Consider the following 16,469-nt stretch of genomic DNA (forward strand, 5'->3'; position numbering starts at 1 on the left):
GGATCTATCTTCTGTACTGATGCAGAAGGTGGAGCGGGGGTGTTGTACTGGACATGCAACACGTCACATTGCCTGGGTGATGAATGTGGGACTGTGCCAGGATATGAAGAGGAGCCAAAAAAGAAAGCATGTTTGTAGTTTGGAAGGCAAGAGGGAATGGTTGAGGCAGCAACGGCAACACAGTAAAGTAAAAGCCATGTAACATAAGCAAGTTGCTAGTAACTAATACTTACAACTGGGCATAAAATAACTTGATTACCAGTAAGATGCTGACTATTCTATAGCACTGGCTGTAGTGGCAACACTTGTTATCTGGGAAAGAAGGGATGTCATATAAGGTTGTGGGAAGGGGCAGCTGCCTGCCCCCCTCCCCCCCCCCCCCCCCACACACACACACACACCCCCCACACACACACACACACACCCCTGAAAGCTGCATGCACTGCCAAGGACCAAACGCCTCTTGACCACGTTCTTGTGGATGGGATCTTTCTTCTGCACATGAGCAGTTGCAATTTTTACGAATGCTTCCAACAACTGCGAGGGACCACAAGGGATACAGAGGGGCTGGAAGAAGCCCCAAGTAAGTTTAACTGGCCACTTAGTTCACTTTAGATGCCCTTTAATAATTGCCCATATGGGGCATACACGTGCATGTGGAATGTTGCTGCAAACAACGTGGCTCGATCCCGTGGTAATAGGGCGGGGGCAGAATGCAGCGCATATGGATTGGGATGTAGCCTCATGTTGCATTCTGTTGCTATGGAAGTGGGGGGATGGGGTAATGAGGGCAGGATGAAGCAGCTTCCAACGGGAGGGGTAAGGAGGAGAATGATGAATTTGGCCAAAATCATGCCACACTCCTGATCTCTCAGCCAGCGATGATTTGGGGAGGCTTGTAAGCAGAGAAAGCCCCAACCGGCTGCCTCGGTCAAGAACCATCTAATGTGTAAATCATGTAAGGGGCCAAAATCTAAAACATTGTCTAAGTCATGGGCCAAATGGTATTAAGATTTAACATTTTTTTTTGAACAGTGTCACACTAAGCGGCATAACTATAGAGACCGTAAGGCGCAGCTGCTCCTCCCCTTCCAGTGCAGTGGAGTAGTTTAATATTTACCTGCTCCAGTGCTTCTTTGGGTCTTCTCTGATCTTCCAGACAGCCACATGCTTTGGGCTGCATACCTCTGGCTCCTGAGACATGTCGTGTTTTTGCAGCACCTCAATGCAAACTGACAATGTTTCAATCAGTAACACTGTCACCGGTGTGCTCCTCTGGACAGAAAGGCAGTGTGCAGTTTTTCTTTTGCGGCTTACAATGATGGACATTTGAAGCTCTCAAGAGCCACATACCGTAAAATTGCAAAAAGGGACGCATTTAGCCCGCGGGCCTCGAGTTTGACACCTGTGCTTTAGTCGATGAAAGACAGTGGACTACAATTATGGTAGTGATTAGATTGTGAGCACCTCGGAGGGACCAGTTAGAGACATGACTTGCATTGCGGAAGAGGTCAGTACTGTATAAATACAAAAGAATGGTAATATTCACCACAGACCACAGGGTCAGATTTCAGGTGGTCTAATATCAATGCACAGGGAGATATTACGATTAGCCAGAACAACTCATTCCACTGGGTAAATACTGAGACAGTGTGTTACTACACACAGACCACAGCAAATCCTTACCATCTCGTCCTTTCACATAAAGCCTTTTATTCAGATCTTCACCTTTATTCTTCACAACGTAAAAAAAACACAAGACAAAAAAGAAAAGAAGAAAAACATCTTAGAGGTTGTTAAAACATGAGTGACTGAAGTAAACTTGCGAAGAATAAATGTAATAAATAAAAAAAATAAAAAATAAAAAAATTACTGTATATTCCTGCGTATAAGACTACTTTTTAACCCTTGAAAATCTTCTGAAAAGTTGGGGGTCGTCTTATACGCAGGGTATAATTGATGCTGGGTGATACCCCCTATTCTGTATATTGGGTACCACATACAGTACAGCACCAGTATATAATTTTTTTTTTAATTTGGTTTACGTTGGATGAGGGGTAGTCTTATACGGTGAGTATATCACAAACTCTATATTTTAACTGAAAAAGTTGGGGGGTCGTCTTCTACACCCAGTCGTCTTATATGCCTGAATATACGGTAGAAATAACCTTCAGTGAAATCTACACATGCAATTTTTCATCAGTTTCAGGGCACTGGGATGTAAAAAAAAAAATTAAGCAAAAGAGTAAAATGAGAATCTCCCTGGCTTTATTTGTTGGTCACTGAAGCCCATCCAGAGCATTTTCATACTAGGGATGGTCGGAATTGCCAATTACCGCTACCGATTTCAACATTCCGATGTGGATTTTCGTGGTAATTTCCTCATACTTTAACAACGATTTTCTCAAAAAAAAAAAATGTCTCTCTTGTTCCCCACTCTTCTGCTTAAAGGTTACCCGAAGTGACATGATGAGATAGACATGTGTATGTACAGTGCCTAGCACACAGATAACTATGCTGTATTCCTTTTTTTCTTTCTCTGCCTGAAAGAGTTAAATATCAGGTATGTAAGTGGCTGACTCAGTCCTGACTCAGACAGGAAGTGACTACAGTGCGACTCTCACTGATAAGAAATTCCCCTTTTTATCTCTGTCCTGCTCTCAGAAGCCATTTTCTGCTAGGAAAGTGTTTTATAGTTGGAATTTCTAATCAGTGCGGGTCACACTAGTCACTTCCTGTCTGAGTCAGGACTGAGTCAGCCACTTACATACCTGATATTTAAAGGAATACTGGGGGAGGGGGGGGGGGGGCGGGGGGAAAATGAGGGGGTCTGAGGGGGATCTGAGGGTTTGGCCGAGTGATCAGGAGCCCACACGGGGCAAATTAGGGCCCGATTTGATGGGTAGGTGTGCTAGGGGGTGACAGGTGGTGACAGGAGGTGATTGATGGGTGTCTCAAGGTGTGATTAGTGGGGGGGGTGGGGGGGGGGAATAGATGCAAGCAATGCACTGGCGAGGTGATCAGGGCTGGGGTCTGAGGGCGTTCTGAGGGTGTGGGCAGGTGATTGGGTGCCCTAGGGGCAGATAGGGGTCTAATCGGATGGGTAGCAGTGACAGGTGGTGACAGGGGGTGATTGAAGGGTAATTAGTGGGTGTTTAGAGGTGAGAACAGATGTAAACCGTGCACTTGGGAGGTGATCTGACGTCGGGTCTGCAGGCGATCTAATGGTGTGGGTGGGTGATCAGATTGCCCACAATGGGTCAGGTTAGGGGCTGATTGATGGGTGGCAGTGACAGGGGGTGATTGATGGGTGATTGACAGGTTATCAGGGGGGATAGATGCATACAGTACACAGGGGGAGGGGGTCTGGGGGGGAGGGGTCTGGGGAGAATCTGAGGGGTGGGGGGTGATCAGACGTCCCCAGGGGGCAGTTTAGGGACTAAAAAAAATAGCGTTGACAGATAGTGACAGGGAGTGATTGATGGGTGATTAGGGGAGTGATTGGGTGCAAACAGTGGTCTGGGGGGTGGGCAGGGGGGGTCAGATCAGTGTATTTCGGTGCAGACTAGGGTGGCTGCAGCCTGCCCTGGTGGTCCCTCAGACACTGGGACCACCAGGGCAGGAGGCAGCCTGTATAATACGCTTTGTATACAATACAAAGCGTATTATACGCTTTGTATGCGGCAGATCGGGGGTTAACATCCCGCCGGCGTGTCCGTATGGCCGGCGGGATGTCATAGCGGGTGGGCGGAGCCTAATGCCAGCGGATGCGCGCATTAGTGAATCGTGTTGCATTGTAGGAAAGAAGCGGCTGCTTCCAACTGCCAAACAAGCAGCATTTCCCTAACGGTGGCAACTAATGATCCAATCTTTTTCATCAAATCTTCCCATTTCTATGTAATATAAGGGACTGTCTCAATGATTCATTCAATGTATTCACTCAATTTACTCTAATACTATATACATTTGTTAAGATTGTATCATTAGTGGCCAACTTAATGCTCATGAAGTTGAGCACTGGTAGCAGCTACCGCCTTGTGTTGGATTTCATTTAGTCTTTGTGTTACAGGTACAGAAGTGATTTGAAAATCTTTCCAATGAGGACACATACAACAAAAAAGTAGGAGGGAACATGTCACATGACCCAACCTTCCCATGTCCAATAGGAAAACGCGACATCACATATACAATACGATGCCAGAGGGTTTCCCATTTTACCTTGCTGTCACAGGAACACCCCAGTTCCTCATTCACAGTGGTCGAAGAGAGGACTATTGGTACGGGCTTGGCCACTTCATCTGGAATTGCTGGCTTATGGCCTGCCTGTCTTAAGATGTGATTTAAGCTCCCGTGGGTGCCATTATTTGGGGCTGGTTTTAGTCCAATAAGATCTGAACAAAAGAACATGAAGCATGAATAGAATTCATTTTAAAGGAAAACAATCCCAAAAAGAACCCCAAAACCTTATACCAAAAATACCCCACAAAGGTTAAATTCACACAGGTGTTGTGCCACTACTTCACCTCCAAAGTGTGTGCCAAGCCACTCAGCTCATTAGGCAGCAGGAACACTCACTCACTGCCAGTTTTACCCAGTCACGTGAATTGGGTATTTGACCATTTGCATTTATTTTGCATGTGAACAGTCATTGATTTGTGATTTGTGTCATTCACCAATTCACTTTGAAATTAAGAGTGAAAGAACTTAAAAATGCAGGAAAAAAGGTCACATAGCATTGGGAGAAAAAGGGCAAGGGCTCAGACCAAGCAGCACATCAAATGGAATTAAATCATAGATTAAAAGTCCAGACAAGTAAAAAAACAAACCAACAACCTTGGTATGTACCTTGGCCATTACCTGAACTATTGCAACACATTTCAGTTTTAATAAAGCAGCCACATATCTAATGCCATAAGAAAAAGGACAAAGGAAATCCACCTGGTTCTTATCAGATACTACTGCGGCATTAATTAACACAAATGAAGCCAAAATGGAGAAAGACACGTGTGAAAAACAAAGAACACCCCATGACTCAATAGCTTTGGTTAAACTGCCTTCAGTGGCAAAAAACTGAAGCAATCGTTTTCTGCATGATCATCTGTCTCGCGCCTCATGTTTTCAAAGCTGTCTTAAGGTCCCGCTACATCATTTCAATTGGGCTTAGGTCTGGACTTTAACAGGGCCATTACAACACTTTGACTCTTCTTTTTCTGACATTTTGTTGCAGATTTGCTGCTGTGATTGTGGTCGTGTTGCATGACTCAATTTTGGCCGTACATTAGACTTTAGAATACTTTGAATAACTGCAAGGTGCCAGATCCTCCAGCTACGAATAAGCCCGAATCATTACCCCTCCACTATCACACTTGACAGTTAGGAGATATGATAGTTTTTTGCCAAACGTGGCAATGTACATTGTAGCAAAATGTCTCCACTGCAGTCTCATCTGCCCTAAGGACACCATTCCAGAAGTCTTGGGATATCAAAATGCTTCTGAACAAATCACAAGCCACACAGCCACGTTTTAAGCAAAAGACGACTTTCTCCTAGAAACACTTCCAAACAAGCCATAAATGTTCTGTATAATTTTAATGCTCGGTCATGAACTTTAATAATTCAAGGATCACCATTGTGAAAAATTGTACAATTTAAAATAAATATTCAATATTTTCTACAAGTAAATTATCTTTCTCCCTGTAAAATGGACTTCACACCGTCAAAAAAAATGATCTTAAAACCCTTCCCAGATTGATGGGCAGAAACGATTGCTTCTCTGAGATCATTGCTGATGTCTTCCCTCCTTGGTATAGTGTTCACACACAGTTCCCTTTTATTAAAGTTATTGGGAACCACTTTATAAAAAAAGAAACCAGATACTTGCCTAAGGAGAGGGAAGGTTCTGGGTCCTAATGAGCCTTACCTCTCCTCTGTCGGTGCCCTCAGTGCAGCGCTGGCTCCCCCGTTCAAATCCCCCACCACCGGGGGACTTTGGAAGTCTTCGGGAGCCAAGTTCTCCCGAAGACAGGTGGCTCCATACTGCGCATGCACGATAGAGGGCGCTCGCGCGTGCACAGTATGGAGCGGCCTGTCTTCAGGAGTACTCTGGGTCCCGAAGTCTTCCAAAGTCACCTTTGCCAGCAGAAGGAGCCGTATTTGACCAATTTAGTCAAATACTGCTCCCGGGGACAGCACAGCACCGCGGGCACCGGGAGAGGAGAGGTAAGGCTCACTGTGACACAGAGCCTTCCCTCTCCTTAGGTAAGTAACTGGTTTCTTTTTTTATAAAGTGGTTCCCAATGACTAAACACCTGATAAGAACCAGATTTTTTTCTTAAGCAAAATGTTAAATACTGAAAAAAGGGTGTACTTTTTTCTTATAACTATACTGTACACTTACATACTGATCTAGTCACATATTCACTATTCTCTTTTTCTAATCTAAAAATTATGGAGGATGTAATTACCCAGAAATTTGAGACTGAAACTAAACACCCTCAATGGCCGACAGAAAGTGGTGATGGCATGCCCTATACCTCCTCTGCTAAAACACATGTCATGACTGCAAATCAATGTGAGAAAGTTGCTTACCACACATGACATTGTACAATTCAATGTTTTCAAATGGAATGACTTTGTGTTTGTATTTGAAGGTAGGTCCATATCCCATAAAGACAGTCTTAAAAGAAAAACAAGGACAGAAAAACAAGTCAATACATCTGTGTTCCATAAAAATAATTTAAGGTCATTTTTTTAAGTCCAATAAGTTTCCACAATTGGTACCTGCATGCTGCTGAACTTGTTGTCGTAGCCATGATCTCCTTGGAATCCACATTTGTTGGTCTTTTTGTAGACATCTACAGGTTTCCTAAGTGGAGAACATACAGATAAGAGGCACTCAGGAGAGACAATTTTCAATGCCGCGTAGCTCTAGTTCTTGACACGGAACATTAATGCAACAAAGAGGTACACTTGTCATTGAAGGTGGCTAGTGCTTGTAGAAGATCACTTCCTTATCGCAATGCTGCGCACTTTACATCAACATTCCCCAGCTGCTGGCATGCTGGTCACCTCTCCTACATTGTACATTTCTTGACAAAGCCAAGAGGAAGTTGTGCTGAAAGTGCGTTTGCCAGCCAATAGCACGTCTGTAGTGTAAATAGATATTTTACAACTAGTAAGAATGGGGCCACAATTATTCTTCCTTATAAAACGGCAGTTGTCTGCGTCCGTGTGTGCCAGTGTAGTACACATGCCAGGGCCTGGTGAGCAGAGGTTGCAGTTGTAGGGGGTCGATGCCGCGCAATACGCCGGCTAACAAATTAGCGTCTAGTAAATCATAACTTACTGTTATCTGTGCAGATTGGGATACAGGTAACCTCATGTGCACATGGGCAAAAACCGCGCCAGGAAATTTGGGTAGCGATGGGTTAACGAGTAGTAACGAGTAGTTACCTACTCAAATTTGTGATTCAAATGAGGCATAATTTCCTCAACTGTGTGCATGGGAGAAGGTGGGTTAATTACCCAGAATTCCGTGCTTCCCAAAAGTCTTGCACGTAGCCTATGGGACGCGTTGCAAGACTCACTACCACGCACTTCCTCCTTCAAGCCGAACGAGGAAGTGCAGTATTGAGTCGTGCAACGCGTCCCATAGGCAGCGTGCAAGACGTTTGCGATGCATAGAAGCAGACGGAATTCTGGGTAATTAACCCCCCGTCTCCCATGCACACAGCTGAGGCAATTAAGCCTCATTTGAATCACGAATTTGGGTAGGTAACTATTTGTTACTACTCGTGAGCCTATCACTAAATTTGGGTGCAGGGTGAAGCCAAAAAACATCTCACCCTGTTCCTGCAAAAGTTCCGGGGGCGTTAATTACTAGTCAACCTTCAGGCTGCCAGGGACATGGGGGTTAGACGTAATTCGGCTGCCCGCTATTGCTGGCGCCTGAATTACACTGTTTTTAAAGTAACTTGGTCTCAGTCTTTTGATGGTGCTTAAATTACTGTCCGAGCGCTGCTATAGCCGTAATTCACATTTCCCTGCACTGTTTTGCGCAGTTTCAACTTCATGCTACGTATAGAAGGTTATTGGGTCCCTTTTGGGATTCATCTTTGAACAGGACACATGACTATAATTCATGTTAAAAGACTTGTTTAGATGATCGTTGATTAAAACCAGCCCCCAATAACGGCACCCACGGGAGCTTAACACATTTTAAGACAGGCAGGCCGTAAGGCGGTAATTCCAGATCAAGTGGCCAAGCCCGTAGCAATAGTCCTCTGTTCAACCACTGTGAATGAAGAACTGGGATGTTCCTGTGACTACATGGTAAAATGAGAAACCCTCTGGCATTGCGTGGTATATCTGACATTCCGTTGGTCAAAATGAAAAAACACATAAATCCAGCCACATTGTTTCAAGTTGGGCCTTTTAAATAAGTGATTAGAGAGGTGCTAAAGAGGGTGTGGCCAGTTAACTCAGTTAAATGGTTCATACAAATGTATGAACAGAAATCAATCATCCTGGAACAACTGATATTTGTACAGCTAAGTTAAAAGCTGGGGACTTGGTACAAAAGAATAGATTCTCTTGCATAGTCACCTATATAGAGGTACTCCAGTATTATGCTGGGCATAAACTGCTCGAGAATGCGCTGGTATCGAGCCAGCGCATCACTGCTCGTCCGCACGGATCGATTCCCACTCGTCCCCGCGGGAGCTGCTAGTCAGCGTTTCGTTTGCTCCCATTGTTCTCCCCGCCAGTATAGAGCGCAGAATCGATCCGGCGGGGTATCGGACAGGTTGAATATTATCAATCGAGGCATCAGAGGCTCGATTGGTAATATAAAACGAGCAGTGTATGCCCAGCATAAGTATTGACGATGCGGTCTTCAGAATAGGCCCTTAATAATATTTGGGATTTTACCTTACTTTACTATATTAACATAGCTCCCAACTGTCCCTTGTTCGTAGGGACAGTCCCTTTTTGGGAGCACTGTCCCTCTGTCCTTCTTTCACCCTCATTTGTCCCTCTTTCAGGACTTTGTCCCTCTTTCTATGTAAATATATATATTTCTATACTAAAAATGTGTTTGATTGACTCTAAACTTTATTCCCAACCTTTAAATTAATACATTTCTAATTTTAAAATGTTACTATGAAGGAAAATGAATCAGAATAGAAAGGACCAGCGTGGTTTAAATGATAAAACAACATTTTTCTTATGAAATCTTTATGGTATGCGTGACTAGAGGTGTGGTGAGGGCGTGGCCAGGGGTGTGACTAGGGCGTGGCTTAAGTGTCCCTTTTTCTCATCTCAAAAAGTTGGGAGGTATGTATTAATTCCAGGTTCTACGAAATATGAACGCCCTTCTTGCTTTTGTTTCCATGATGACCTCTGCCTGACCACTTTAATCTTCTCCTATTCAGCCTTATTTTGATCCCTCACACTAAATTCAATTCCTAAAGAGGCACATGGATACATTTACGAGATTCTGGAAAGGCAACTCTCATTACACAAGGGGCCATATGCAATTCACTTTATCTCCAAAGTTTTCTTCTAGGAGTTAAATTTTCCATCTTCTATTTTAACTAACTTTTCAGCAATCTGCAATTGAGAATGGACGAAAACTAGGTGAAAGGGTATTGTCAAAATTATTCTTATTTTCTTGCTTGCTGCTGGCTTAAAAGCCATTACTAACGTGTGAAAATTTCACCTAGGAGAAAAAGTGAATTGCATATGGTCCAAGTACTCTTAAACTATAATGCTGGAATATGCATGATTCAATTAATCGTCCTATCAACAGGTAAGCTGACGGAAAACTATCGTGTGTACACGTCAAAACTGCTCCCACTTGATAACGGGATTGATTTTCCCAAATTAACTACGGAAAATCTTTCCCGTTATTGATCAGAACTAGATCAGACAAGTTGGAAATAATTATCTGATTCGCATCAATCGGATGGGAAATTGCTTCATGAGTACTAAGCATTCTCCACAGTGGATTTATTAGTCTTCCCAGAACCACATAAAATCAAACTATAGCACTCGTTTGTTCAGTACCATACATATGCAATTAATTTTTAGACAAAGCTGGTCAGGACTATTGGGGATCATTGTAGAACGGTAACAGAGTTCAAAGTTTTGGGCAAAAATATGAATGGTAAATACCACAAATACAAAAATTTTACAAATAACCTGCACAATCACATGACACGCTGCTCCCAACGTGTTCACGTGGCTGGCAGGCCACCTTACAGCAGCATGGCACCCTGCTGCAAGATATAGGAACCCCGGGTCATCCAGCCAAAGGCACTCTACTCCATACAACTCAAACATTGGGGAAAGAGCAGAGTGGTAACGGAGCCACAATCCCCTCCAGCAATCAGATTAGGAGTGCTAGTGAAATGCAGTGCAGCCATACTTCTATATCCCAGAATGCAATGGTTCTCTTCAATACCATTTGCCCATACATCCAGCACAACAACCCTGCTCAACCCAGTCTCGACCTCATTAGGTGCGTGGATTAAGCACTCTGTCACCAACAGGACACAACTAGTCAAGCTTGGCTATTGCTCCTCCTAGGAAAAAACTACCAAAACAGGCACCCCCGCAGCGTTCTGTCAACGATCATGTTCTCCCTGTACAAAACAGCTGTTCCTCATCTGCCGACTCTCAAGGTCAGCAATTATGCAGACGACACCACCATCCTTGGCCTCATTGGCAGAGACGTAGAGCAAACATACCAAAATGGAATGTATTTACAAATGGTGCAAGGAAAACAAACTTGTTTTCTCCCAGCTGTACCTCATCGTCTGACTCAGTCAAGGTCATCAAATTTGCAGATGGCACCACCATCTTTGGCCCCATTGGCAGTGACTGAGAGCAAGCATACCGAAACGATCCTCCAGAGGCTTCTTGTGTCCTCCTCGCTCCTCACTGCAGTCGTCTTTATGCATGAGTGTGGTTGTGCTGCACATGCACGGCTGTGCCTATGTAGTAGCATGAAGCTGGGTGGTCAGGAGTGGCTCCAGTTTACTGCACAGATGCAGCCAGACTCCCACAGGTGCAGTATGGTCACACTCGTGCATGAAGAGGACTGCAAACATGATCAGAAATCCGACAAGCTCTAGTTAGAATGCTGTGATGGTTCCATGCGTGGCAACGGTGAGGGCCAGAAGGATGTGAGGAAGCTCTGCAGGATCCAGATGCTTCCTTCTACCTAGGTAAGGATCTCTTTTCCCCTAATCCACCACGGGTACACTTTAAATAGTATTCACTGAAACCAGAAACTGTTCCACCGACTAGCGGGAACTCGGAGCCTCAGATGAAGAGGATCACACACGGATTAGCAGCACTAATTATTCTGGCCTCACAAAAATAAGAAGAATGTGGCAGAAGTTTCTTCCACTCCAGCACACTGGTGCGTTTATGGTCAGCTTAGCAGAAAAGAACATTAGATGTACTTGTAAAGTGACGCAAGCAGCTTAGCTTGGATTTGATCTTAGAAGAGTACAATCATATGACCCCACTAATGGCACATAATTACTTTGTTGATCTGCTTCCAGATTTACCTTAACCACAAATCGCCAAACCTGAAACGTTCTACCCATACATAATCACATATCTTGTTAAAACACATTCATTATGAGCGTTAATTATGTCTACACACACCTTTTTATAGGTGAATAGTACTAAGCACTTCAATGTTCCCCAGAATTTCCAGCCAGGTGGCATGAAAAAGTAACCGGGTGGAGTGCAACCGGGGAAATGCAGGACTGGCGCAACTCTGCATACAGCATAGGAGGAGATGAGCTGAAGACAGCTGGATGCTCCACAAAATTAGCTGGGTGGAGCACCCGGCTAAAAGAGGAGTCTGGGAAGAACAAAGCATTCATAACTGTTTAGTCAGCACTCCTACACTGATCTCCCTACTGTTAATTTGGGCACTGGATTATGTCACTAGGTAGAATACTGGTTAGGTTACCTACCGATATTCTACCAACAGCTTCCCTAACTTAAACCTCACATTAACCCTCCTTTAAGTCCAATACTAATCCAACCCCCTACTTATGCCTAACACTAACATGCTCTCTACCTAAACCCAACAGTAATGACTAACTCCCTGGCACTCTGCTATACTAGAGGCAGTCGCCATATGCTACCTAACCCTTGGTGCTCACAGCAGGCGAACCCCTGACACCTACACAAACTCCCTGGCGCTCAGTTATATTATAGTCAAGTGCCCAGCACTATTATGAACCCTCGGTGCTCGCTGAAGCCAAACCACCAGTGACCGAATTAACCTCCCCTTCCCCAACTATGATATAGCAGAGCACTTATTACTGAAATCGACCTACCGGTGCTCACAAACGCCGCAACGAGGCAGCAAGTAGCACCGGCTATACTGTTGCTGAATGCCCACTGCCAGAATCGAACCGCCAACACCCGCATCCAGGCCACTGAAGCCACCAAACACCACCCCTAGCTGGAGTTCGACTATACAGTATTCTCCGTCACCAAAATTACCCAGTCTGTACCTCCATAGCAGCAAACTGTATTGTGGCCTATGATGGCGCCTAGCTTACCTCCTCGGCTTTGCACCCAATTTAACAGATTCGCTCTGTAGTGCTCTCCAGCTTGCAGCTAAAACGATTCAACAGGATGAGATAACCATATGTACAAGAACTACCAATCGTGCGTGCGTGTATTTATTTTTAAATTGCACACACTACACACTACTACTAATCATGCTTCAAGAAAGTATGTTTTGATAAATCTTTTTGCTTGCTGGTGGCTTAATAGTTTTTTTTTTATTGATAAGGTGTGAAAACATTGCCTGTCAGAAAAAACAGGGGTAAAGTTATTTGAATAAGGGTCCTAGCAGTGTATTTCTAGCTTAAAAGATTATTAGTATGGTCACTGAAACACACGGAAGCATCAAACCAGGGGAGAACAGGGTCCTTTTGGACTGGTGAAGGGGCACTTAATCTAGTGGTCCTTTTGCGGAAGACCCAGCCCAAATACATATCTTTCCTGTGTGCAAATATATCAATGGTAATGTATAGCAACCCCCCTCCCCCCCCCCCCCCAATATTTCGCTATGCCAGTTTGCCGAAACTGCAACCCCTCTCCCCACACACACAAACTGACAAATTCAACATGCCTGTCAGAGTAGCAGGGACTCTCCTCTCTGTCTCCTTCTGTGCCGGCGCCACTCTGCTCAAGGTCGTGCCGCGAGTCTGCAGGGTCCGGTTGGTCAGTACTGCAGCAAGCATTACCCCACATGTGAAAGGCAGCAGTCATTACCCCACATATGAAATGCAGCAAACATTTCCCCACATATGAAATGCAGCAAACATTTCCCCACACATGCCTCCAGATAAGCGAATTAAGTAGTTACATGCCTCCAGATAAAAGAATGAAATCGTCCCATGCCTCCAGATAAAAGAATTAAGTAGTAGTCGCATGCCTCCAGATAAAAGAATTAAGTAGTAGTCGCATGTCTCCAGGGGAAAGAATTACATGCCTTCAGATAAGAGAATGAAGTAGTTAGGTGCCTTAAGATAAAATAAGTATATACAAAAATTAAATAGCCATGTTCTCCCAAATAAAATAAGTAAGACTCTAGATTTTAGTATTAAGCAGCCAGATGTAGTCCCAGCCAGTTAGCAGCAGGCGAGTCCCCCAGCTAATATTAGCAAACCATGCATGACCTCGTCCCCAGACAGTATTATTGGTAGCCAAGTGTGCTCCTAAATATCAGTATTAGGTACATGGATTAACCTCCCAATTAGCAGTAGTCTCATGAGTCCCCCAATTAGCAGTGGAAAGTAGTCAAAATGTCTCCCCAAAATAGTATTAGGAATTCAGATAAGCTTCGCAAAAGTATTCAGTAGACAGATCTATTCCCCTTTCCCCATAGTATTAGGTAGCCAGACATAACCCTCTTGTATAGGTGGTCAAAAGTGTTACCCCAGTATAGGTTGCCAGACAAGTCACACCTAGAAAAGGTAGCCAGAGGTTGTCCCTCCACAGTAAATGTAGCCAGAAGTGTCCCAGAATACATGGACAGAGATAGTCCCCAGTAGCCAGAAGTGTTCACCCAGTAAAGGCAGCAAGAGGTGTCCCCCAGTATAGGCAGCCAGATAGCACCAGTGCCCACCAGCCCCCCTTCCCACCTCCTCCAAATAGTAAAACCATTTCCCTGGCGGGGACAGAGGCCTGACTTTTTACCTCCTTCCCTCTCCTAGGGCCTGCTCTTGTACATGCAGAGTAAGCACAGAAGTGGTGCTTGCGGTAGAGTATCAACCATTCAAGCTTCTCTCATCCATCCACTACGGCAGCAACCCACTCTCTGCCTCTCATGATCTCCTGAATATCGCATGTAATCACATGACCTGCAGCAAAACCAGGAGGCAGAGAGAGGAAATCTGCTGAGGACAAGTGGGAAGTATGACACTGCTCTGACTATGCCTATACTGGGGAAAGCACAGGATTTGGGGTCCAAGGAGAAGGAGGGAGGAAAGAAGTCATGCCCCCCCTCAACCACTTGCCCCAGCTTCATGTGGAGGTGGTGGGAAATGACGGGGGGGGGGGGGGGGGGTTAGGTTTGAAATACCTCCTCCTTCCCCAGCCCAGTCCACCCCTGCCTCTAATGTTGAAAATGACAAACATAAAAAGGTCCATGCTTTAACAGATGAATGTAACCACCACGCAGATTTTCTTGTCATCTCTGTAGGTCAAGCTGGGTTCAGCAAGGACCTCAGCAAAAATAAGCATGTTCAGACTAGAGCAGAAATGTGGTTTATTGTTATTGTAGGATGTAATTGGCTACTGACCTTGCAACGTGCCATTTCCTGTCCACCAGCAGATGGATGTCTTCTATCCTTCGGTTATTGGCATAGTGGAGTCTCTTTGGAAGGTGCTGTTTCAGATAAGCTTTAAAGTGCTGGTCTGGTTTTTTACACTAGCAAAAAGAATAAATAAATAAATAAATGAGCACAGTATAAGCATTTTGTAACAGTTATCAATGATAAAAAACCTAAACAGCCTAAGGCCTAGTTTACACAAACTTTTTTTTAGGCATCAGACTCTAAAAATGTGCGTTTGTGTGTGAGAATGCCAGAGAGACACCGACTTTAAATTTGCCTCATACTTTGCCTCATACTTTTGAAAAATCCCCAAAACCCTAAAGAGAGGCAAGTACCGAGTTACTACATACTGAGTGCTCACAACTTGGAAATAGAGTCTAGGAGGCACAGACATACATACAAACCCAGGTAGAATAGACTATGCCAACACTGACCAGAGGACCCTTTAGGATGAGGCCCACAATTCCTGCTGTACTGCCCCAGATATATTGCAACCACACCCACTTTAAAGATAATGGGAGTCTTTAAAAAAGAAAAAAAAGGAACCAGATACTTACCTAAGGAGAGGGAAGGCTCTGGGTCCTAATGAGCCTTCCCTCTCCTCTCCTGATGCCCTCGTTGCAGCGGCAGCTCCCCCATTTAAATCCCCCACTGCGGGGGACTTTGGAAGTCTTTGGGAGCCGAGTCCTCCCGAAGACGGGCAGCTCCATACTGCACACACGCGAATGTGTGAGAGAGGCTCGTCTTCGGGAGCACTCAGGCTCCGAAAGACTTTTGGAAGTCACCTTTGCCAGCGGTGCGAGCAGTATTTGACCAAATTAGTCAAATACTGCTACCGGGGACAGCGCAGCACCGAGGGCACCGGGAGAGGAGAGGGGAGGCTCTATAGGACCCAGAGCCTTCCCGCTTCTTAGGTAAGCATCTGGATTTGTTTTTTACCTCACAGTTCCCATAAGAACTAATGGTTCTTATCCTAAAAACTCTACATTCTACTGGGTGAGGAAGAACCCACAGTGACAATTGCTGCACACTACATCACAGCATGCCACAGAGTGAGAGGAGGATAAATGAACTTCAAACCTGAAAATGTCCACAGACCGATTATCTATTATGCCAGTGACATAGTAGAATGAAGTAAATTATTCAAGATACCCACTTTTACAGTAACTGTCCTGGTTTCAGCATCATTACACATTGCTGTATATTGCTATGTAACCCCGCACTCTTGATGATGCTTAGCCTAGCCTTATAGGAGACGAGGTATAATTTCTCCTGGCTTGGGAACTCTCAGTAACCAAATATTCTGTAGAGATCACCTGCCAGTACTTAAAGAGAACCCGAGGTGTGTTTAACGAATGTTATCTGCATACAGAGGCTGGATCTGCCTATACAGCCCAGCCTCTGTTGCTATCCCAAACCCCCCTAAGGTCCCCCTGCACTCTGCAATCCCCCATAAATCACAGCCATGCTGTGAGGCTGTGTTTACATCTGTAGTGTCAGTCTCAGCTGCTCCCCGCCTCCTGCATAGCTCCGGTCCCTGCCCCCCGTCCCTTACCTCCAATCAGCAGGGAGGGAAGGGATGCAGGCGGGGAC

The 16,469-nt window shown here is 44.8% G+C and overlaps 1 protein-coding gene across 6 annotated transcripts in view; it reads right to left on the reverse strand.

Annotated features, from left to right (window-relative positions):
• Positions 1-16,469, reverse strand: part of ENPP2 (ectonucleotide pyrophosphatase/phosphodiesterase 2) — a 201,861-nt gene that overhangs the window by 58,272 nt on the left and 127,120 nt on the right. For all 6 annotated transcript variants that reach the window (XM_068237970.1, XM_068237969.1, XM_068237968.1 and 3 more), the window contains 5 exons: positions 14,844-14,971; positions 6,781-6,865; positions 6,589-6,676; positions 4,219-4,391; positions 1,687-1,735 (listed from right to left, as the gene is read on the reverse strand). In XM_068237970.1, coding sequence (XP_068094071.1) covers positions 1,687-1,735; positions 4,219-4,391; positions 6,589-6,676; positions 6,781-6,865; positions 14,844-14,971 — 523 coding nt within the window. The remainder of the gene's footprint in view (positions 1-1,686; positions 1,736-4,218; positions 4,392-6,588; positions 6,677-6,780; positions 6,866-14,843; positions 14,972-16,469) is intronic.

This window comes from Hyperolius riggenbachi, chromosome 5, assembly GCF_040937935.1.
Source record: "Hyperolius riggenbachi isolate aHypRig1 chromosome 5, aHypRig1.pri, whole genome shotgun sequence".
Taxonomy (NCBI): Eukaryota; Metazoa; Chordata; class Amphibia; order Anura; family Hyperoliidae; genus Hyperolius; species Hyperolius riggenbachi.